The sequence below is a fragment of the Syngnathus typhle genome, linkage group LG7 (genome assembly GCF_033458585.1).
Source record: "Syngnathus typhle isolate RoL2023-S1 ecotype Sweden linkage group LG7, RoL_Styp_1.0, whole genome shotgun sequence".
NCBI lineage: Eukaryota > Metazoa > Chordata > Actinopteri > Syngnathiformes > Syngnathidae > Syngnathus > Syngnathus typhle.
In genome coordinates this window covers 2,445,160-2,468,544 of record NC_083744.1, presented here as the reverse complement: position 1 = coordinate 2,468,544, position 23,385 = coordinate 2,445,160, and the positions used below count along the sequence as shown (strand labels likewise).

Genomic DNA, 23,385 nt, shown 5'->3' with positions numbered 1-23,385 from the left:
TCAAACAGCTGCCTATGTTGACAGGCTATGCAGTTAGACTGAACTACTCTCTGTCTTTATATCGCTGTTTATGTGTTCAAACACAGTGGCTATATGAATTAATTTCCGTAGTTAAGCTGGTGTATATAATATCTTGTGTTTTTTGTCATCTGTCTGTAACGTCGTGTTTCTTTAGATCAGTGCTTCTCAAATAGTGGGGCGCGCCCCCCTTGGGGGGCGCCGTGCTATACCTGGGGGGGCGCGTGTGACCCTGGGGAACAGGCTTTTTTTTTTGCAGTACTAGAATAAAGTGTAATTGCGCATCTTCCCAGCAGGGGGCAGTGGCGCTCTCATTGTTACTTCTGTGACGTTTGCGACAGTGCAACATTTTACGACTTACAAGACAAGTTAGGATAGTCACGGTGGGGAGGGGGGGGGCGCGAATAGTTTTCTTCTTTTCAAAGTCAAAGTCAAAGTCAGCTTTATTGTCAATCTCTCCACATGTCACAACACACAAAGAGACCGAAATTACGTTTTTCTCTATCCCACGGTGACGAGACACATAACACGATAGACATACATGTACGCGACACAATATAAAAACAAGAAGGCAAAAATTCTAACAATCAATAGTAAGAGTGATGAATAAATAATAAATAAACAGATAACACAATAAATAACGGAGCCAGCAAGCATAGCGCAAAAGTAAAAAACATCATAAACAAAAAGGCACAAACAATAAATAAGAGTAATAACAAATAATAAATAATAAGAGCCAGTGTGCATTCAGACAGTTCAGACAGTGAAAGTACAGGACGCTACGCAGAACGGGGGAGCGAGTTCAGGATCCTAACAGCCTGGAGTATGAAGCTGTTTGAGAGTCTGGAGGTGCGGGAGCGCAGGCTTCTGTACCTCTTCCCAGAGGGCAGAAGCTCGAACAAAGAGTGAGCGGGGTGACTCGCATCACTCACAATCGTGGTCGCCTTGCGGGTGAGATGGGAGTTGTAAATGTCCTTCAAGGAGGGGAGCGAAGCACCAGCAATCTTACCAGCCGTGTTCACTTGCTAGGGGGGGGCGTAACAGAAAACAATTGAGAAGCACTGGTGTAAGGCAATCCCAGAGAAGGTTGGGAAATGGTTCACTCCTTAAGTCAGTGCTTCTCAAATAGTGGGGCGCGCCCCCCTTGGGGGGCGCCGTGCTATACCTGGGGGGGCGCGTGTGACCCTGGGGAACAGGCTTTTTTTTTTTGCAGTACTAGAATAAAGTGTAATTGCGCATCTTCCCAGCAGGGGGCAGTGGCGCTCTCATTGTTACTTCTGTGACGTTTGCGACAGTGCAACATTTTACGACTTACAAGACAAGTTAGGATAGTCACGGTGGGGAGGGGGGGGGGCGCGAATAGTTTTCTTCTTGCTAGGGGGGGCGTAACAGAAAATAATTGAGAAGCACTGCTTTAGATGAACAAAACGGCTTTGAAAAGAGATCTTACGGAGGCTACGAAAAAAGGTTCTCCAGCCTTACGGCAGGGGGTGCTAGTAATCCCGGGATGTTTCATGCGCCTACCTGTAGAATAAGAGATCAGTTCAAATTTACAGTGATCAACTGAGGAGCAGTCGTCCATTAGGGTTTTTTTTTTTTTTTTTCGTTTTTACATTACGTTTTACAATGGAGGATTACATATCCAAACGATTATCAACTATGGATCTTCGGTCGAAGCAGGAGGTTATCAGTAAAGGAAGACCAACTCCGGAGTTAAAAGTATTGATTCGGACAACGGGACTTCAAAACGGAGTGGTACGCACCATCGAAAACAAGTTTTTGATTTCATGTGCTTTATTGAGTGTTTTTATGTGTGAAGACTGCTGATATGAGATTTTAATTAAAATAGTTCAAATTAAATAATGAATGAGCCACACTAGAGCATCGTTCCCCAAACCTTTTTTGTGACACGGTTAAGTGCCGGACAAATTATACTCGGGGGGGTTGACGTCAGTGCCTCCCCAGTCATGAACCTCGCCGCACGTCACTGAAGTGTACATACTGTAAATATGTTTTTAGAACTCTTTTATTATTTTAACAATTTTTCTTTAACAAGGTACAACACTGTAAATATGTTTTTAGAACTCTTATTATTATAAGTGTACGCACAGCAATTGTGTGTGCACTCCTTGCCTTCTGCTGGCGTGTGGGCAAGTTTTGTGTGATAATTCCTCAATTTAGAAGTTTTATTTTGACTTTTAATATGTTTTTTAATTTGGAAAAAAATCCGCAATGTAGTGAAACCGCAATAAACGAACCGCGATGTAGCGAGGGATTACTTCAGTCAAACCTCGGTTTTCAAACGTCCTGGTTCTCGAACAAATCGGAAAATTCGAGATTTGTTTGCTTCGGTTGTCGAACAAAATTCGGAGGTCGAACCTCGTGAGATGAGCCGAAAGGAGCCAAGAAAACCCAACCGCACGGCCCGGATGCCGACTGACTCCGTGAGTGATTGTATTTTTGTTACTTTGAGGATTGTATTAACAAATTCTTAACACGTACTGTAAATATGTTTTCATGACAACCTTTATTATTATAATTTTTTTATAACATGGTACAAGTATACCAAAGACGTGCGGTCGGAGGCAAGGGAGCCACTCAACCGCGCGGCCCGGATGCCGACTGACTCCGTGAGTTATTGTATTTTCGTTACTTTGAGGATTGTATTAACCCCTAATCATGCCTCCAAAGAAAGTAAGTGGGAGCAGTAAAGCCATCCTAAAACACAAAGACGGTCTTAAAGCAATGCGACAGTAAGCGCCCGGCGTGCTGCGGTTGCGCGATCGGACCAATTAACCTCCCTGGGCACTGAGGTCCACTTAAATTTTGGCAAGTACATCAGGACTTTAAAAATATTTTCTAAAATTCAGTGTCACAATAATGCCATCAGCGCGGTGCAGTTGTGCGGTCGGCGGCGCGCTACGGTTGCGCGTTCGGCGGTGCGCTGCAGTTGCGCGATCGGACACAAATGCGCAAATGAAAAAATGCTTAAAAGGCGTTTTTTTTTTTTTCTTGGAACGGATTATTTTTTTTTTCCATTATTTGTAATGGGAAAAATAGATTCGGAATTCGAACGATTCACTTCTCGAACCGCCTTCTGGAACGGATTGAGGTTGAAAACTGAGGTTTGACTGTATAGTATATATACACAAACACACACACGCACAGACCGCGATTCGATTATCGCAGCTTCAGTACATCGCAGATTATCTTCCCCAAAAAAATGAAAAATTCACAAATTCAAAAAATACCTTCTAAATTGAGGAATTATGGCACGAAAGTTCCCCACACGCCAGCAGAAGGCAGGGAGTGTCCACACAATTGCAGTACGTACACTAAAAAAAATGTTATTGTAATAATAAGAGTTCTATAAACATATTTACAGTATTGTACCTTATAAAAATAAGTTCTAATAATAAAAGAGTTCTAAAAACATATTTACAGTATGTACACTTGTACCTTGTTCTAAAAAAGTTTTTATAATAATAAGAGTTCTATAAACATTTTCAGTATGTATACTTTAGCTACATATACGTCACAGACACACACACACACACGCGTATCATATTCATATTATTTATACATTTTCTGTATGTCATTTATACTGCGTATTAATATAGTATATACAGGTTTGAAACTATTATTTAATGTTCTAATGATAACATATGCGCTTATATGGTTTGATATACACTTATTGATACACAAACAATGTAAGTACCGTATTTTCTGCACTATTAGGCTATGCACTATTTTACTCAAATAACCACAGTGCGCCTTATAATGCAGAGCGCCTTATATATGGATCAATTGATGAATTTGTTGATCCATACTGGTTGTACACAGTGCTCTGCCAAAATGTTTCAGTACGTTTTAGTACGACTAGTATATTACAAGGTCGCATCGCTTCCCAACATTACGGCAACTGTAGTCAGGGGGCGTCACCGAATAGCTGTTGTACCCGCGAGGCTATTTCATTTCAAAATCCGTTAATGTTTCGAGTAAATTTACGGATTGATATGGAAGGGAAACATAGGTAAGCAGTACCAATGTGTTAGATCGAACTTTAGTCAGTTCCGATCATTTTATAGGAGAGAGTTTGAGAAACGCGTGTTAGAAAAATGTATATATATATGTTATCATGCGTTCTCTAATCAATGCTTTACCCCAATAGTACTGCAATATATGCTTGCTGTTTGGCCTTGCTGTTTCTATGATGTACCACAGAAGAGAGATTACAGCTGGGTCAGACAGGACGCAGCTGGCAACTCAGTGACAACTCAGCAAAAAGAAGACATCTACCGTTCCTTTCTAACAAAGACCACTTTGTTAGACAACATGCCTCATTGCTGTCTTGCATCCCAGATGAACCTCCAAGTGACCATTAAAGTCAGGGTTTTTCCTAACTATCTTTATCGTAGGATTAGGTTGGAATGTATATAACCAGTAATAAATAACTTAGCTTGTCCCATCCTACACAATGTCGTAAAACTTCCCTTGCTATGTTTTAACTAGAGGTCAAAGGTTTTTTTCTTCTGTATCCAGTCCACTCAAACTCCTCTTCCCAGATGTTCTTATCAGTATGTAAACACCTAGTGATTTTTCCTTACGAGGCAAAGCCCACATGCTTTCCCCCTCCTTCCCTTAGGGGCTTTCTCACAAATTGTGGGTAGGGCAAATCCAAATAAAAAGAGCGGGAGTGTATACAGATGTTTAGTGTAGTGATATTGTTGTAAGCTATCTGTACTGCACTCCTCGCGAGAAAAGACCTAATATTCTGTCTCACTTGTGGTTTGTTTGCTGTTGCTCTTCTTAATAGTTATTCAGTCAGCAAAATAAACCTGACAAAAATTGGGGGCTCGTTCCGGGATCTCGACACACCTGGCGGGTCCAGCGGACTCTTCGACGCAGGCGAAAATCCTCGGCCGAGGTAAACAAAAGCCCTTTGACGGGACTGTCTCGATCAGTCCGGCTGGACACCGGGAGGGTTGACGAGATCTTCCGAGGAAGAAAATCAGCAGACCGTGAGTAGGAATATTAATTCTACTAAAAAGGAATGAATGAGCGGTGACGAGGTCACTTAAAACGAGCAGTGACAAGAGGTCACTTAAAACCTTGAGAATTTTAGACCCTATCAAGTGCAATTAGAAACAGTTAAATTCCGCAGGGGCGGTGTGGAGCCTCCTAGCTTTCAAGCGAGTTAAATTCCGCAGCAGGAGGGGCGGACTACTCTGTTATTAAAAAACGCGCGTGGTATGCTTGTGTACGGTTTGACAGAGTGATCTCATTTGAGCGCTCCTCTATATAAACACACAGGATTGTAAACAGTGGCTTTGTGTGGGTGCAGAGGCAAGAACTCTCCGCTCCCTTCGGGGGAGGTGAAAGGAGACTTACCACACATTGAATTTTTAACCACTGTCCTGTGAATAAAGTTGGTTTTAGGACACTGTAGGTGCCATTCAAACTACCAACTCCAAAATTTAGAAAAATAAACCATGGGAAACTTAAATAGTAAGCGAAAGTCCCTACCCCGACATGAATTAAAATGCAAGGATTGGAAATTAATGGAATGGGTCGACCCAGAAAATGTAAAATATCTTGACAAATGGATAACCGATTACAACTTTGATGGCCAGCTGAGCTCAAAATCATTAAACGACCTAAAGCAATCAATTAAAGCCAAGTGTGGCGCGAATAAAAAAGAATAAAGACGGGTATCATTTAATAGTACAATGGGAATTGGAAGCTGAGAAAAGAAAATGTGGAGAACTGAAAGAAAAATTGAAGAATAAGGGAAGTGAAGAAAAATCCAAAGAGAGCTTGTTGTTGCATAGGCAGGAAGATGATGAAACGACATCAGTGCGGCCTCGCTTGAGGGCTGTAGCTGAGGGTGTGATAAATGAAGATGAAAAGGATGATCAAATTACAAAGAAAGGTGTTGTGGGATGCCAAAGCGAACCATCCTTTCCGACTCTGTACCCCAAATTGTCAAGCGCAGATGATCCTCCAAAATATAGTGATTCTGCTCATGCCATGGTGACGCGGAGCCGCGTAAAGTCAGAAGCTTCCTCTCCCTCGGCCCCCGCGGCAAGCTGCGGCCCAAGCTACATGGGAGCGGAAGTAGCTGACGCTTACCCAATGCTTCAAGTAGCAAATCCTCATGATGACGGGGGTCCCACAATTTTAGTATACAGAACATGGACACAAGCTGATGTAAAATCAGCTACAGAAGGAATAGCATTGCCTTCTGAAGACGTTGAACAATACTGCACCGACATAATACAACTCATTACTTCCTATAACTTGAGAGGTGATGAGGTGCAGCAGGTTTTTATGGCAACCTTGACCAAAGATTGGGCCAGTGTCAAGGGCGGGTGGAATCCTTTTGCTGACCAAGGCCGTCCATTAGAATATAATGGGGTGCCATTGAAAACTCAAATTGACCAACTATTGGGTAGGATCAAAATAAAATTTCAACGTAGAGCAAATTATACAGATATTGGCTGAACCAAACAGAAAGAGGATGAGTTGTTTGAAGATTATAGACACAGATTGGAGAAGGTGTTCAAAGCCAACAGTGGTTTGGAGCCTGGAACCGATGTCTATAACCAACAGCTCAAAAATGCTCTACATGCAAATTCACGGCCAGCAATCCAGAGCTGGGTTGCTAAACACATGATTATTTTCCCAACCTCTACATTGCCACAATTTATTGATCATGCTATACACGCTGAAAAAGTTGTCAATTTAAAAAAGGGAAAAGAAAAAGGGAAAGTGGCCACCATCATTTTTGCAAATGATGATTCATCTGACGTGTTTTATCAAAACAGAACCTTCGAACCACGCCAGAGAGGGCGCGGTCGTGAGAATTTCCGTGGCAGAGGCAGAGGAGGGTATAATCGTGGTGCGCTTGATTATGACCCAAACGGCCAGCCCGCCCAGGGTCAGTCAAAACGATATGACTCCCGACCTCCTCTTTGTTGGTCATGTGGCAAAGAGGGCCATATAGCAAGATACTGTCCAAATCCTCATAAGGGTCAGGCTAATCCTCCCTTATGACTAACCAATGGTCAACAAAAAATTGAAAAGACTGTCCTGGCGACAGCTCCCCCTGCTGATGTAGATTTGAACATTCAGGACTTGTTGATGAACAATGTAGAGAAACCTGTGATAACTTTGATGGTAAATGGGACTCCCATAACGTTTTTGTGTGACTCAGGCGCGTGTGTGACCACGTGTCGCGACATACCTGCTGATGTGCGAGAAGGAGGAAAGACTTTCTGGGTGAGAGCAGCAAATGGTTTGACAACCCCAGTACCCCAGTCTCGTCCAGTCTGGATACGGGACCCAGAAGGGGGAAGTTGTTGCATTCCCATTTTGCTGATGCCCAATTGCCCTGCGAATTTGCTAGGAAGAGATGCTCTCAGTGCACTTAGTCTTTCCCTTGTGCCCATTAATGACAAAATCGTTGTCAAAAGGCGACGTCAATTACAGATTTTTGACCAGTTTCATTGCTATTATTTCTATTCATTGGGTTTGACTGATGCAGAAGTTGTGCAGTTTGGAACCCCTCTTTTAGCCCTAGCAGGCACCCTGTTGCGCTGCCCTGAACAGGCGATGGACCCAACCAACCTGCACGTAACCATGTGGCATAAAGACACGCCTGGTCCTGATCACAACTACGAGAACATGCTTGAGGTTGTTACGCCTGCCTCCTTGAAGACATCTTTCCTCCTGCATGATGGTGAAAGCTGTGCCTGTGTTGTCATAGGGCCGGCTCCCTCTGAGGTGCAGAAATTGCACATGTCTCCCACTCCGCTCCGCATCTCATTGTTTCGGCCTTTCATGGCCACATGGCAAAGTTTGGGATTTATGGCCAGAGATGCACTGGCGGCTTCTGATTGGACTCAAGTTGGGCCTGACTCCTTTTATAGTCATTCTACTAAGTTTTTTAAACAAAACATGAACCAGGTCCTGTCATTTGTTAGTGGAGTTCACGTTGACTCCTGTTCTGAGAAAGCATCCTCATTTTGACATTTTGTGCTGTCGTCAGATGACGAGCAAATCCTCGCTGGGATTCCAAGTGAACTTTGGTCGACAGGTCCCTCTGACGTAGGTTTGGTGAAAGGAGCACTTCCTGTTGTTATTAGACCTAAAAATGAATACCGCCCTTGTGTGAGACAGTACCCATTGAAACCCGATGCCTTGCAGGGTATTGCACCTGTTATTTCAGATTTATTAAGGGCAGGTGTCATCATTCCTTGCCCTGATTCTCCTTGCAATACTGGAATTTTCCCTGTAAAAAAGGCACTACCTTCTGTCGGGTGGAGATTGGTGCAAGATTTGCAAGCAGTGAACAATGCTGTCATTCAAAGAGCACCTTGTGTCCCTGACCCGCATACCCTGTTGAATTCGTTAACACCTGATGCGAAGATATTTTCAGTAATTGACATTAGCAATGCCTTTTTCTCTGTCCCTATTGCTGAAGAAAGTCAGTTTTGGTTTGCTTTCACATATGCTGGTTTGAGGTACACCTTTACCCGATTGCCCCAGGGGTACTGTGAAAGCCCAACAATTTACTCGCAGGTGATGGCAGCCAGCATGGCAAAATTTGTCCCACCAATGGGGAGTCAGATTTTGCTCTATGTTGATGACATTTTGGTAGCGTCCCCTGATTATGCCTCTTGTCAGACAGACACACTTGCAGTGCTGCGTCACTTGGCAATAGAAGGCCACAAAGTCAGCAAAAATAAACTCCAGTTGTGGTCCACTGAAATTAAATATTCAGGTCAACCTGAGTTTCCAAGGTCGGACTATAGTTGAAAGTAGAAAGACCTCTATTTTGCAAGCTCCTAAACCGCTCACAAAGAAACAAATGATGTCTTTTCTGGGGCTCACAGGTTATTGCCCTCACCCACCTGGAGAGAAGGGACTCGTATGCGAGATTGCTGTTTGTGGACTTCAGTTCTGCCTTCAACACCATTGTGCCACAACGTCTCATCAGCAAACTTGACAAGCTGGGCCTCAGTACCTATCTCTCCAACTGGCTACTGGACTTCCTCTGTCAGAGGCCACAGGTGGTACGTGTTGGCGACAAGATCTCCGCCAGCATCACGCTGAGCACGGGGGCCCCCCAAGGCTGCGTGCTCAGTCCGCTGCTCTTCACCCTCCTGACGCATGACTGCACTGCAACCTACAGCGACAACCGTATCGTGAGGTTTGCTGACGACACGACTCTGGTGGGTCTCATCACCAAGGGAGACGAGACTCAATACAGGCTTGAGGTTGACCTTCTGACCACGTGGTGCAGGGACAACAACCTCCTGCTGAACGTCGACAAGACCAAGAAGATTGTTGTGGACTTCCGGAAGGGTCACACCCAACACCTGCCGCTGACCATCGACGGTGCTGTGGTGGAGCGAGTGAGCAGCGCCAAGTTCCTGGGGGTGCACATCAGTGAGGATCTCTCCTGGTCCACCAACACCGCATCACTGGCAAAGAAAGCCCAGCGCCGCCTGTACTTCCTGCGGAAACTTAGGCGAGCGAGCGCTCCTCCGGCCGTCATGACTGCATTTTACCGCGGCACCATTGAGAGCGTCCTCTCCAGCTGTATTGCTGTTTGGGGTGGCGGCTGCACTGACTACAACTTGAAGGCCCTGCAGCACATAGTGAACACGGCTGGTAAGATTGCTGGTGCTTCGCTCCCCTCCTTGAAGGACATTTACACCTCCCATCTCACCCGCAAGGCGACCACGATTGTGAGTGATGCGAGTCACCCCGCTCACTCTTTGTTCGAGCTTCTGCCCTCTGGGAAGAGGTACAGAAGCCTGCGCTCCCGCACCTCCAGACTCTCAAACAGCTTCATACTCCAGGCTGTTAGGATCCTGAACTCGCTCCCCCGTTCTGCGTAGCGTCCTGTACTTTCACTGTCTGAACTGTCTGAATGCACACTGGCTCTTATTATTTATTATTTGTTATTACTCTTATTTATTGTTTGTGCCTTTTTGTTTATGATGTTTTTTACTTTTGCGCTATGCTTGCTGGCTCCGTTATTTATTGTGTTATCTGTTTATTTATTATCACTCTTACTATTGATTGTTAGAATTTTTGCCTTCTTGTTTTTATATTGTGTCGCGTACATGTATGTCTATCGTGTTATGTGTCTCGTCACCGTGGGATAGAGAAAAACGTAATTTCGGTCTCTTTGTGTGTTGTGACATGTGGAGAGATTGACAATAAAGCTGACTTTGACTTTGACTTTGACTTTGATTTAGTGTCTGTGCCTTCTTGTTTTTATATTGTGTCGTTTACTTGTATGTCTATCGTACAATATGTCTCGTCACCGTGGGATAGAGAAAACGTAATTTCGGTTTCTTTGTGTGTCTTGACATGTGAAGGAATTGACAATAAAGCTGACTTTGACTTTGACTCCAACAGCTTCATACTCCAGGCTGTTAGGATCCTGAACTCGCCCCCCCCCCCCCCTTTCTGCGTAGCGTCCTGTACTTAGCGCTATGCTTACTGTCTGCTGTACGCACACTGGCTCAGTTTTGCTCCTCTTATTTATTGGGTTATTTGTTTATTATTTATTCATCACTCATTTTATTTATTTATTATTTATTGTTTGTGCCTTCTTGTTTTTATTTTGTGTCGTCTAATTGTATGTTTATCGTGTACTGTGTCTCGTTACCGTGGGATGGAGGAAACAAAATTCCGGTCTCTTTATGTGTCTTGACATATGAAGGGATTGACAATAAAGCTGACTTTGACTTTGACTTTGAAATTGATGTATGAAGAGAACATCTCAATGTCCACTCAATTAAAATGGACTCCCGAAGCTGAGGATGCTTTTGTGCTAATCAAGCAGGCTCTGGTCTCCAGCTCCACTCTGGCCCTACCTAACTATGACAAAGCGTTTGTCCAAACTGTTGATTGCAAAGGTCATTATATGACCTCTGTTTTGCTACAATCGCATGGCTCAAAGTTTCGACCTATTGCCTTTTATTCTTCTAAATTGGATAGTGTTGCTTGTGCTCTCCCGCCATGCGTGAGGGCCGTGGTGGCGGCCTCCATGGCTGTGGAAACCAGTGCTAGTGTTGTGCTATTTCATCCTTTGACTCTGAAGGTTCCCCATGCGGTCTCGGCTCTTTTGCTGCAAAGAAATATGACCTTCTTGTCGCCTGCACGTCATCTGTCATGCATGGCTACGTTGCTTTCTCAGCCGCATTTGACTGTTGAAAGGTGCACGACACTCAATCTTACTCTTATTCCCCTTCCTGACGATGGCGAATTCCATTATTGTGTTGATGCTGCTCAACAAGTTGCAAAGGCTCGACCCGATCTGGAAGACACACCTTTACCTGACAGTCGTGGTTTTCGTTGATGGGTCGTCAAAGAAAAGTGAACTTGGCGTGACCCTCTCTGGGTATGCCATTGTCTCTGCTACTGAGGTTTTAAGAGCTGTCAAACTGCCATCCCGTATGTCGGCACAGGCCGCTGAACTCATTGCTCTCACTGAGGCTTGCATAATGTTTGCTAACAAATCTGTCACTATTTGGACTGATAGCCAGTATGCTTTTGCTACGGTGCACGTTTTTGCTCAACAATGGAGCAACCGTGGCATGATAACTTCCACGGGCAAGCCCGTTACCCATTGTACATTGCTGCCTCAACTTTTGGACACTGTGCAATTGCCCGCTAGGGTGGCAGTCTGCAAATGTGCTGCACACACTACCAGGACTGATCCTGTTTCACTTGGTAATGCTTTTGCTGATAAATTAAAAGTTAAGTTAAAGTTAAAGTCCCAATGATCGTCACACACACATCTGGGTGTGGGGAAATTTGTCCTCTGCATTTAACCCATCCCCATGTGATTTTAATCCATCCCCTGGGGGAGAGGGGAGCAGTGAGCAGCAGCGATGCCTCGCTCGGGAATCAGTTGGTGATCTAACCCCCCAATTCCAACCCTTAATGCTGAGTGCTAAGCAGGGAGGCAATGGGTCCCATTTTTATAGTCTTTGGTATGACCCGGCCGGGGTTTGAACCCACAACCTTCCAGTCTCAGGGCGGACACTCTACCACTAGGCCACTGAGCTGCCAAGGCTGCCGCAGAGGGCCTGCTCCATGTCCTCTCGTCTTCCACTGATTGTGTTACGATGTCACACGTCTCCTCTGACATGCTGCTTGACATGCAGTCTCAGAGCCCCTCTCAGGAGCGGCTCTCTTGGGAGAGGCGATGGGCAATAAAAAACAACGATGGCCTTTTTGTGTGACCTCTGGGCAAGCCAGTTTTGCCTCGGAACTTGTTTAAGTGGGCTGCTATTTCGAGTCATGGGGTCACCCATGTCTCGACGGGGGGTATGGTAAAACAAGTTGAAGCTATTTATACAGCATACGGATTTGCGGGTTTTTCACAGCAATTTTGTAGAGCATGTTTGATCTGTGCTAAACATAATCCACAAGGTAACTTAAGACCTCGGAGAGGGAAGTTCCCGACTCCATTATATCCGTTTCAGACAATACATATGGATTATATCCAATTAAATAATAGCAAAGGTAAAGAATATTGTCTGGTCATAATAGATGCGTTTTCTAAATGGGTAGAAATTTTTCCTACCAAACATGCTGATGCACTCACAGTGGCAAAAGCCTTATGCAAAGATATCATTCCAAGATATGGTATTCCAGAAACAATTTATAGTGACAATGGTCAACATTTTGTTAATCAGGTAGTACAAAACATTGGGAGAATGTTCCACATAAATATAAAAAATCATTGCTCATACCGACCGCAGTCTGCAGGCCTGGTTGAGAGATTTAATGGGACTATAAAAAACAGGCTAAAGAAATGTATGGAAGAATACAAACGGCCATGGACTCAGTGTTTAGACTTGGTCAAAATGTACATTAATATAACAAGTACAACGGGGCTAACTCCCTACGAAATCGTTTTTGGAAGACCTTATAGGCTTCCTCAGTTTAAAAACACATGGGACATCCCTGAAGAAGCCACATTAGCTGATTACATGAGGAAAATGCTAGAACGTCAAAAAAAACAGACCAGTAACACTGATGATGAACCCATTTCTCCGCAGGAAGACCCCAAAGTGGTACCGGGAGACTGGGTCTTGATCAAGAGTATCAAGAAGAAGAATTGGCATTCACCCAAGTGGGAAGGTCCTCTTTTGGTATTGCTCACAACGCCTAATGCTTTGAAAATAGCTGAACGCAACACGTGGATTCATTTATCTCATTGTAGAAAGGTGATCTCCACAGACCCAACCTAAGTACGGAAGGTGAGCAAAGTCTGGTAATAGTGCCTGACCCTGGTGTCAAGATCCAGGGTTGACACGAAAGCTAGCAGAAGATTTCCAAGACACCGACCTGAAGCCCAGGGCGTTGACTCTAGGGAGATTTAAAAATAAATCTTAAGATTAAAAATTAGAATTAGGATGTTACTGTATAAATGCTTTGAGAAAGTGCGGGCCTGCGCCTTCTGGATGACTGTTCTCACGTGTGTTGCTGTAGTAGCATGGGTTGTGTGCTATGAGCCTCCAGCCTCTTTTCATCAGAAAAACAATAACCTGGCTAGCACTCATACTAACCAATATAGTTCATGGGATGAGACTGCTAGACGTAAGCGTGACACCCAATCCCCTTTTGATCATGTTGTCTGCACACCTCACATTATACACGCTCCGACTTGCGTACCGTGGCTTTTGTCTTGGACTTACAATAACTCATTAATGTTCACTGTGGCTCCTAACACATCTTCCACTATTACCTTACCTATGAAGAATTTAAAGGGTTTTCAAAATGGACACCCCACTACTGGGGACAAATGGCTCGGATATTGGTGGTATTGAACTGGTCAGTTAGCAATGACTGGAGCACCCTTGTCACCACACAAGCGTTAGAATATCGGCCCTCTGAATCCAGTGAAGAGGCTGTGTTTTTTGCTAAGCGAGTAACTTTAAAAAACCAAGGCACAAGCCTCTTTTTGACCTTTGCACTCCCTGATGGCCAAATGCGGCCTCCAAATGCCACTTTGTTTAACACTTCATGTTGGGGGTTTCAGTTGTGGGCTTGGTCCTCCGGTGTTGATCCTAATTTCCCTGTCGTAATCTGCATTAACAAAACTATGTCGGTGGCCGACCGTCCCGGTATGAATAGTTATACTGAAACAGCTGGAGTGAAGATCACGAGTGTGCGCCTCACTGATGTAGATAGCTATTTCATGGCCTCTACAGGAATAAGTGGTCAGACTAACAACTGGCTCCTTATGACTGAACAAGCCGCTAAGATGGCTAACACCAGTTGCGTCGTGTGTACGGGACCAAGACCCCTTTTAAAAATTATACCTGCAAACGTTGTTCCAAAGTGTGCTGTTGTTTTAATGTTGAACTCATCCATACCACCTGCTCATGATTGTTTTATATGGGATAGGATTTATCCTGTTTCTCCCATGACAAAAAATAAACCCCTTTTTTCTTCCACTGTAGCTAAGGGTAATTTCACGTGCATCAAGCTGCCTGGTACCGGTGTGAAGCTGGGTGCTCTAGACGCACCAATGTGTGCTTCCCTAATAAATGTTACTGCCCCTTTTTTGCCCATTGCTCGTAGTGATATTTGGTTTTGGTGTAATAGTAACAAACTTTATGATAGGTTGTCTTTCAATAGCTCTGGGATTTGCGCTTTGGTGACCCTTTTGCTTCCTGTTCAATTGATTCCCATGACTCCTTATGATCTGGGATCTTTTGTTAAGTCTATGGTACCCAAATTCTGGTTAAGAACGAAGCGAAACGCCGAATGGCAGTGCGCGACAGATCCAACATACATAGATGCCATTGGTGTTCCCAGAGGAGTACCGGATGAGTATAAGCTGGTGAATCAGATAGCAGCTGGTTTAGAATCCGCTCTGTGTTGGTGGTGTACTCTTAACAAAAATGTCGACAGGATCAACTACATCCATTACCACGTGCAGAGGCTTGGAAATTGGACCGAGGCGGGTTTCAAGGCGGTCCACTCCCAACTGGCCGCTACTTCCCTCATGCCTTTCCAGAACCGAATGGCCCTTGACATGCTACTCACAAAAGCGGGTGGTGTCTGCGCCATGTTTGGTGAGTAATGCTGCACATTTATTCCAAATAATACTGCCGCTGATGGAAGCCTGTCCCAGGCCCTTGAGGGCCTGAGGACCTTGAATGGGAAAATGAAGGAACACAGTGGGGTGAACACGGAGGTTTGGAACGACTGGCTGAACGTGTTCGGAAAGTACCGTACCCTGGTGTCCTCGGTCCTAGTCTCCCTTGCCGTTTTTTCTGCTGTTTTGAGCTTGTGTGGATGTTGTTGTATTCCGTGTCGCCGGTCTCTAATTAACAGATTAATTACAACTGCTATCTCTCCAGCAGCTGAGACTTTTCCGTTGCTCCAAGGGGACAACTTTGCGACTGACGAGGGTTGTCGCTCTGGCGATGGCTCCATCTTTGAAGCTCCGGTGGTAAACCTGTCCGATTTGTTTCCCGACTCTGACATTGATTATTAAGGCTCGATCTCCTCCCGGGTGTAAATTTGTTCTTATGAATTATGATCCTACGGCTGAAAATCTTTTTGAAGTGGCCGATTTTAGGTGATGAGATGGTCTCTGAGAACTTATGATAAACAGGGGGGAATTGTTAGAAAAATGTATATATATGTTATCATGCGTTCTCTAATCAATGCTTTACCCCAATAGTACTGCAATATATGCTTGCTGTTTGGCCTTGCTGTTTTTATGATGTACCACAGAAGAGAGATTGCAGCTGGGTCAGACAGGAGGCAGCTGGCAACTCAGTGACAACTCAGCAAAAAGAAGACATCTACCGAGACAGTTCCTTTCTAACAAAGACCACTTTGTTAGACAACATGCCTCATTGCTGTCTTGCACCCCAGATGAACCTACAAGTGGCCATCATTGTCAGGGTTTTTCCTAACTATCTTTATCGTAGGATTAGGTTGGAATGTATATAACCAGTAATAAATAACTTAGCTTGTCCCATCCTACACAATGTCGTAAAACTTCCCTTGCTATGTTTTAACTAGAGGTCAAAGGTTTTTCTCTTCTGTATCCAGTCCACTCAAACTCCTCTTCCCAGATGTTCTTATCAGTATGTAAACACCTAGTGATTTTTCCTTAAGAGGCAAAGCCCACATGCTTTCCCTCTCCTTCCCTTAGGGTAGTGCTTCTCAAATAGTGGGGAACAGGCTTTTTTTTTGGCAGTACTAAAATAAAGTGTAATTGCGCATCTTCACAGCAGGGGGCAGTGGCGCTCTCATTGTTACTTCTGTGACGTTTGCGACAGTGCAACATTTTACGACTTACAAGACAAGTTAGGATAGTCACGGTGGGGAGGGGGGCGCGAATAGTTTTCTTCTTGCTGGAGGGGGGGCGTAACAGAAAATAATTGAGAAGCACTGCCTTAGGGGCTTGTCTCACAAATTGTGGGTAGGGCAAATCCAAATAAAAAGAGCGGGAGTGTATACAGATGTTTAGTGTAGTGAGATTGTTGTAAGCTATCTGTACTGCACTCCTCGCGAGAAAAGACTTAATATTCTGTCTCACTTGTGGTTTGTTTGCTGTTGCTCTTCTTAATAGTTATTCAGTCAGCGAAATAAACCTGACAACGCGATTGTTTACACTTTGCTGAGGCTCATGGGGGTCTGCGAGCTGAGGCTCATGGGAGTTTGCGGGTGGCTAATGCTATAATAATAGCTGCTATACACACAAGGCTATTTCATGTCAAAATAGGCTGCTCTGTTAATGTTTTGAGTAAATTTACGGATTGATATGGAAGCAGATCGGTAAGCAGTACCAGTGTCAGATCGAATTTTAGTCAGTTCTGATCATTTTATAGGAGATTGTTTGAGAAACGCGATTGTTTACAGAGGGCTCATAGGTTATTGGCTAGTGGATGCATACCGCAACCCTAGTCAACCTCAGTTTGTTGCAGTATAGCTTCTATTTTATGCGCCTTTCAATCCGGTGCGGCCTATATATGAAATAATTTCTAAAATAAAAAATTCATTGAGGGTGCTATAATCCAGTGCGCCTTTTGGTGCGAAAAATACGGTATGTTAAAAAAAAGGGTGACTTCGTGGATTTTCACATATCGCGGGTGGTCTTGGAACCAATTATTCGCGATAAACGAGGGATTACTGTATTGAGTGCATAAATTAACTGACATACGACATTCTCATGGTTACAGTATGTGTGGGAAATTTTTACACACAGACTTACTGCAGTTTTGCAGCTGGGGCCTGGTTGGTCCATATCGAGAGTTGAATCGGGCTGTTTGACAGATATTTCCTGGCTTCCCTGCTCTTCTGCCTTGCACACCAAATCGCATGTTTTTTCATGCTCTTTTAGCATTTGCTCAAGCATCTGTGGTAGTATTCAAAAAGGAAAACAACAGTGTAAGAGTCATAATATTCAAATAATTTCTTGAATAGGGCTCACCTGTCACAATGTACCCTACACAAATCCGAAACATTTCTTCTCTATCGAGTTTGCTAGCGCATGTGCAGTGATACTGACCGGCAGAATAACATCCGGTTGTTCCCAAAGATGATCTTTTTTCTGAAATAATTTTACCTTTACGGACTTAAGTAGGAGTCAAAATTTGGGTGCGTATTATACATGGGTACAGGCTTTTTTCCAGCATCAACATGCCATTTTTAGGGTGCGTATTATACATGGGGCGCATTATACACGGGAAAAAATGGTATTCACAATTAGCAAACAGAACAATCTATAAATATCTGCCCACATTTAGATTTTCCAAGAACCAGTTTATTTTAGAAAATCACAACATCCGATCACTGGTCAAACAACATGTTGTTGAACCCTGTTCTAGAGTAAGATTTAGACCAAAAATAGTCATGTACATTTTGGGCATTCCCAAATTTCTCTTGATGTTCTTTAGATTATACTGAATTTCGCAAAACAAACACAAAGTGATTCTATAACACATATTTACAATAAACTAGATAGATCTTGTCTGGGAATATTTTTTAAAATAATTTTGACAAATTTGGAGCACGACGAAACAAAGTGTATTTGATGAGTGTAATGTGTACTTACATGGGAATCTTGCGTTGGACACAATTAGCGTACCTAATGAAAGGCCCGGGTACACTCACGAAACATTACGTTGGTACTTGTAGTATGATCTACACCAGGGTTGTCAAACTCATTTTTTTTGCAGGCCGCATTGCAGTCATAGCTTCTTTTGGAGGGCCATTATGACTGTCAACCCAAATAAATGTATGAGCACCTCATACAGTAAAAGCTACAAAACAAACTGACAAATAACTCATTTTCAAATCAGATGAGTAAAATCCGGTCAAATATTTAAAAAAAAAAGATATTACTAAAATGAAGACAATTTGCAATTCTAGTATTGACACGTGAATTTGATGCACAATTTGTCTTCCCAGGCCACATAAAATGATGTGGCGGGCCATATCTGGCCCCCGGGCCTTGAGTTTGACACCTGTGATCTACACCAGTGGTCCCCAACCTTTTTTGCGCCACGGACCGGTTACATGTCAGAAATATTTTCGCGGACCGGCATTTATATAAATAAATACATTTATAATAAATATATAAATTCATTGAAATAAAATGATACGACTGACATAAAAACAAGTACAAATGACAAAAATAAAACTCACCATTACGTTGAATTAGTGGGAGCACTGAGTTTGTTTCTCAGAAACGAGCCGGTCCCATCTAGACGTAATCGGAGACAATGACACCCGAAGTGATTAAGGTTTGTCTTTTATTGCAGGATGCTTGGTCTCCATGTGTTGAAGCAGTTTTGAAGCTTCATTGCCTGGTTAGTTAGCCTGTCGCCACATATTAGCTTTGCGGGCTCGACTGGGGAAACATGTCACGTGACTGGGACGAGTGTCTTGACTTGAATTAATTGATCGTCGATAATTTTTTTTTTTCTGTGCGGCTTGGCGGCCCGGTACCAAGTGACCCACGGACCGGTACCGGTCCGCGGCCCGGTGGTTGGGGACCACTGATCTACACAACCCAAAACGTAGCACTGCTGTTATAGTTTCCGATGTATATTTCGAGTTTGCCGAACAATTTCAGACAAAACAGTAGCTCTTGTTAGCTAGCGTACCTAATGAAATATCCGTCACACTAATAAAACATAAAATAATACATTTGTGTGTTTTTTGGAAATAAAATATGTCAAAAGACTTACCTTTCTGTTCTCCCGTCTTTGAGAGCCGGGTCTACCTGTCTTTCTTCGCTTTTCGAGAGGCTCAGAGTCCGGCTTCCTACCCTGTACGGTGCTTTTTATTTTCGGGATTGCAGTGGGCTTGAGTCTTTTAGGTTTGTAAACTTCAAACTGTGACCAAAGGCTTTCATCCTCAAAATCAGAGTCATCAAAATGTGTACTGCAAATAACACAAGACTTGGAAGGTCCGTCCCATTTTGTTGGAGTCAATTTTACTCGAGAGGTTAAAGTTAAAAAAAGTTAAAGTCCCAATGATCGTCACACACACATCTGGGTGTGGTGAAATTTGTCCTCTGCATTTAACCCATCCCCGTGTGATTTTAATTGATCCCCTGGGGGAGAGGGGAGCAGTGAGCAGCAGCGGTGCCGCGCTCGGGAATCAGTTGGTGATCTAACCCCCCATTTCATACCCTTAATGCTGAGTGCCAAGCAGGGAGGCAATGGGTCCCATTTTTATAGTCTTTGGTATGACCCGGCCGGGGTTTGAACCCACAACCTTCCAGTCTCAGGGCGGACACTCTACCACTAGGCCACTGAGCTGGCTACTGAGCCACTGAGCTGGTCCACAGTTTCCTCATTTTTTTATCCTTCGGGAATTTATGTACACTAATCCATTGTTTTGGGGCGTTGTTACACCCAGCCACAACGCATCTTTGCCGCCTTAAACGCTCAAAAAACATTATTTTCCGAAACAACAGGACGTTGACTCGGCAACTAGGCAACAAGCATAGGATGCCAAGCACCATCGACGGTGCTGTGGTGGAGAGAGTGAGCAGCGCCAGGTTCCTGGGGGTGCACATCAGTGAGGATCTCTCCTGGTCCACCAACACCGCATCACTGGCGAAGAAGGCCCAGCACCGCCTGTACTTCCTGCGGAAACTCAGGCGAGCGAGCGCTCCTCCGGCCGTCATGACTACATTTTACCGTGGCACCATTGAGAGCGTCCTCTCCAGCTGTATTGCTGTTTGGGGTGACAGCTGCACTGACTACAACTTGAAGGCCCTGCAGCGCATAGTGAACACGGCTGGTAAGATTATTGGTGCTTCACTCCCCTCCTTGAAAGACATTTACATCTCCCATCTCACCCGCAAGGCGACCACAATTGTGAGTGATGTGAGTCACCCCGCTCACTCTTTGTTTAATCTTCTGCCCTCTGGGAAGAGGTATAGGAGCCTGCGCTCCCGCACCACCAGACTCACCAACAGCTTCACACTCCAGGCTGTTAGGATCCTGAACTCGCTTCCCCTTTCTGCGTAGCGTCCTGTACTTTTGCGCTATTCTTATTGTCTGCTGTATGCACACTGGCTCCGTTTTGCTCCTCTTATTTATTGTGTTATCTATTTATTTATTACTTATTCATCACTCTTATTTTTTATTGTTTGTGCCTTCTTGTTTTTATATTGTGTCGTTTACTTGTATGTCTATCTTGTACTATGTCTCGTCACTGTGGGATAGAGAAAACGTAATTTCGGTTTCTTTGTGTGTCTTGACATGTGAAGAGATTGACAATAAAGCTGACTTTGACTTTTGACTTTGACTCTGCTGGCTTTTGTGACGTAGCCAGGTTTATGAGCAATCAAGATAAATCCACCGACCAAGCGGGCGTCAGGAAATCCATCGCCATCGTTAAATCGCTTCAGGTTTTTGTTTTTTTCCAGGGAGCAATTTTAGTACGACTACATAGTACCTATCATATAAGTGCCAATGTTCGGCCAGATTTAGTGTTACCAGTAAGCACATCGGTACAAACCATAAAAATAATGTTAATTTATGATTATTATCATTATTGATGTGTCAAACTTAATTTCCAAAGCACAAAAATAAATTATTACAAAGCCATAACACAGTAAAACCGTGGAACTAATCAACACTAACATAATGAATGTACAGACATACTACAATAAACTAATTTCAAAGCCTGCATTCACCAGTGTATTAGCCAAGCCCCACCTCTTCTCAGAACCTCTCCAAAACGCACTCATCATAGAACTTATTTTTTAACTTGTTAATGTTTGGAAATTATTGAAGATCCACATTTAGACTGTACTGCATTTTCACATCACGGACGGACACGCAACTATTTTTCACTGTTGTTCGTGAGTGGTTTGTATTTAAATTCATTGACCCCTTAAATTCTATCCACCCTCTCTTTAAAAAAAACATATTTGAGATTCACCAGGCAGCAAATTATGAATTACTTCACAGATGAATTCCGAATTTAAAATTTTATAATATCGGATTCACTTTTCTGATTGGAGGTACAATTGGTTTATGTGGCAAAAAAATGTGACAAAATTAGAACTAAAAAAAATGAGGAAAAGAAATTGTAGTGCATTTTTTCCGCCAGACCAAAGTGGGTGGTTACACCTACTACTGGTCGGACAACTTATTAATGCCTGTGTAATGGTGCATATTTGTATGATATGATGAAATATGATATGAGAAGCGATGTTTTTTATTTTACGTTTGGATCTTTTTTGATCATAAATTATCTGTTCAAGAGCAGTATGACGTAAAAGAACTTAACTGGTCCTACACCGCTTGTTTTCGCTATATTACTGTTATCAATTGTTACACTATTAGATTTACAAACAAAAAAGATTTAAAAATGAAAACAAACAAGCAGTTTAACTTATCTTTCAATGCCAAGCGTTATTAGCCAACCCCTGAAATCTGAGCCAAATTCAAGCATTTTCACTCATCTTTCAAGGCCGACAGAATATTGTGTGCTATGCATGAATGGTACAAAATGAAAGTTTAGAATTTTTTTTTCCATTAGAAGAATAAAATAAAATGCCCCTTATGATGAAAAAGACATATGGACTCAAATTTCCCTCCCCCGGACGCGGGTCACCAGGGCCCCCCTCTGAAGCCAGGCCTGGAGGTGGGGCTTGAAGGCGAGCATCTGGTGGCCGGGCCTTCGCCCGAAAAGGAAACGTGGGTCCCCCTTTCCATGGGCTCACCACCTGTGGGAGGGAACAAAGGGGTCTGGTGCATTGTGAGCTGGGCGACGGCCAAAGGCAGGGACCTTGGCGGTCCGATCCCCGGCTGAAGAAGCTAGCTCTTGGGACATGGAATGTCACCTCTCTGGCTGGAAAGGAGCCCGAGCTGGTGTGCGAGGCAGAAAAGTTCTGACTAGATATAGTCGGACTTACCTCCACACACAGTTTGGGTTCCGGTACAAGCCCTCTCAAGAGGGGCTGGACTCTCTTCCACTCTGGAGTTGCCCACGGTGAGAGGCGTCGGGCAGGTGTGGGTATACTTATTGCCCCCCAGCTGGACCCCTGCACATTGGGGATCACCCCGGTGAACGAGAGGGTAGCCTCCCACTTCCTTCGGGTGGGGGGGACTGGTCCTGACTCATGTTTGTGTCTATGCACCAAACGGCAGCTCAGAGTACCCACCCTTCTTGGAGTCCCTGGAGGAAGTGCTGGAGAGCGCTCCTTCTGGGGACTCCATTGTTCTACTGGGTGACTTCAATGCTCACGTGGGCAATAACAGTGAGACCTGGGAGGGCGTGATTGGGAGGAACAGCCCCCACGATCTAAACCCGAGCGGTGTTCTATTCCTGGAATTGTGTGCTCAACACAGATTGTCAAGAATGAACACCATGTTCAAGCATAAGGGTGTCCATGTGTTTACTTGGCACCAGGACACCCTAGGCCGCAGTTTGATGATCGACTTTGTAGTCGTGTCACCGGATTTGCGGCCGCATGTTCTGGACACTCGGGTGAAGAGAGGGGCTGAGCTGTCAACTGATCACCACCTGGTGGTGGGTTGGCTCAGATGGTGGGGGAAGATGCCGGTCCGACTTGCCATACCCAAATGCTCTGTGAGGGTCTGCTGGGAACGTCCGGCAGAATCCCCTTTCAGGAAGAGCTTCAACTCCCACCTCCGGCAGAGCTTTTCCCACGTCCCGGGGGAGGCGGGTGACATTGAGTCGGAGTGGACCATGTTCCACGACTCCATTGTTGAGGCGGCCGACCAGAGCTGTGGCCGTAAGGCCATTGTTGCCCATCGTGGCGGCAATCCCCTAACCCGCTGGTGGACACCGGCGGTAAGGGATGCCGTCAAGCTG

The 23,385-nt window shown here is 44.2% G+C and overlaps 1 protein-coding gene across 22 annotated transcripts in view; it reads right to left on the bottom strand.

Annotated features, from left to right (window-relative positions):
- The window catches only part of meak7 (MTOR associated protein, eak-7 homolog), a 135,884-nt gene that overhangs the window by 39,110 nt on the left and 73,389 nt on the right, over positions 1–23,385 (bottom strand). For 12 of the 22 annotated variants that reach the window (XM_061283547.1, XM_061283545.1, XM_061283542.1 and 9 more), the window contains one exon: positions 17,291–17,434. The exons of 6 other annotated variants lie outside the window; for them this stretch is intronic. In XM_061283547.1, coding sequence (XP_061139531.1) covers positions 17,291–17,434 — 144 coding nt within the window. 4 more of the 22 variants (XM_061283557.1, XM_061283558.1, XM_061283561.1 and 1 more) reach the window with 4 other exon arrangements.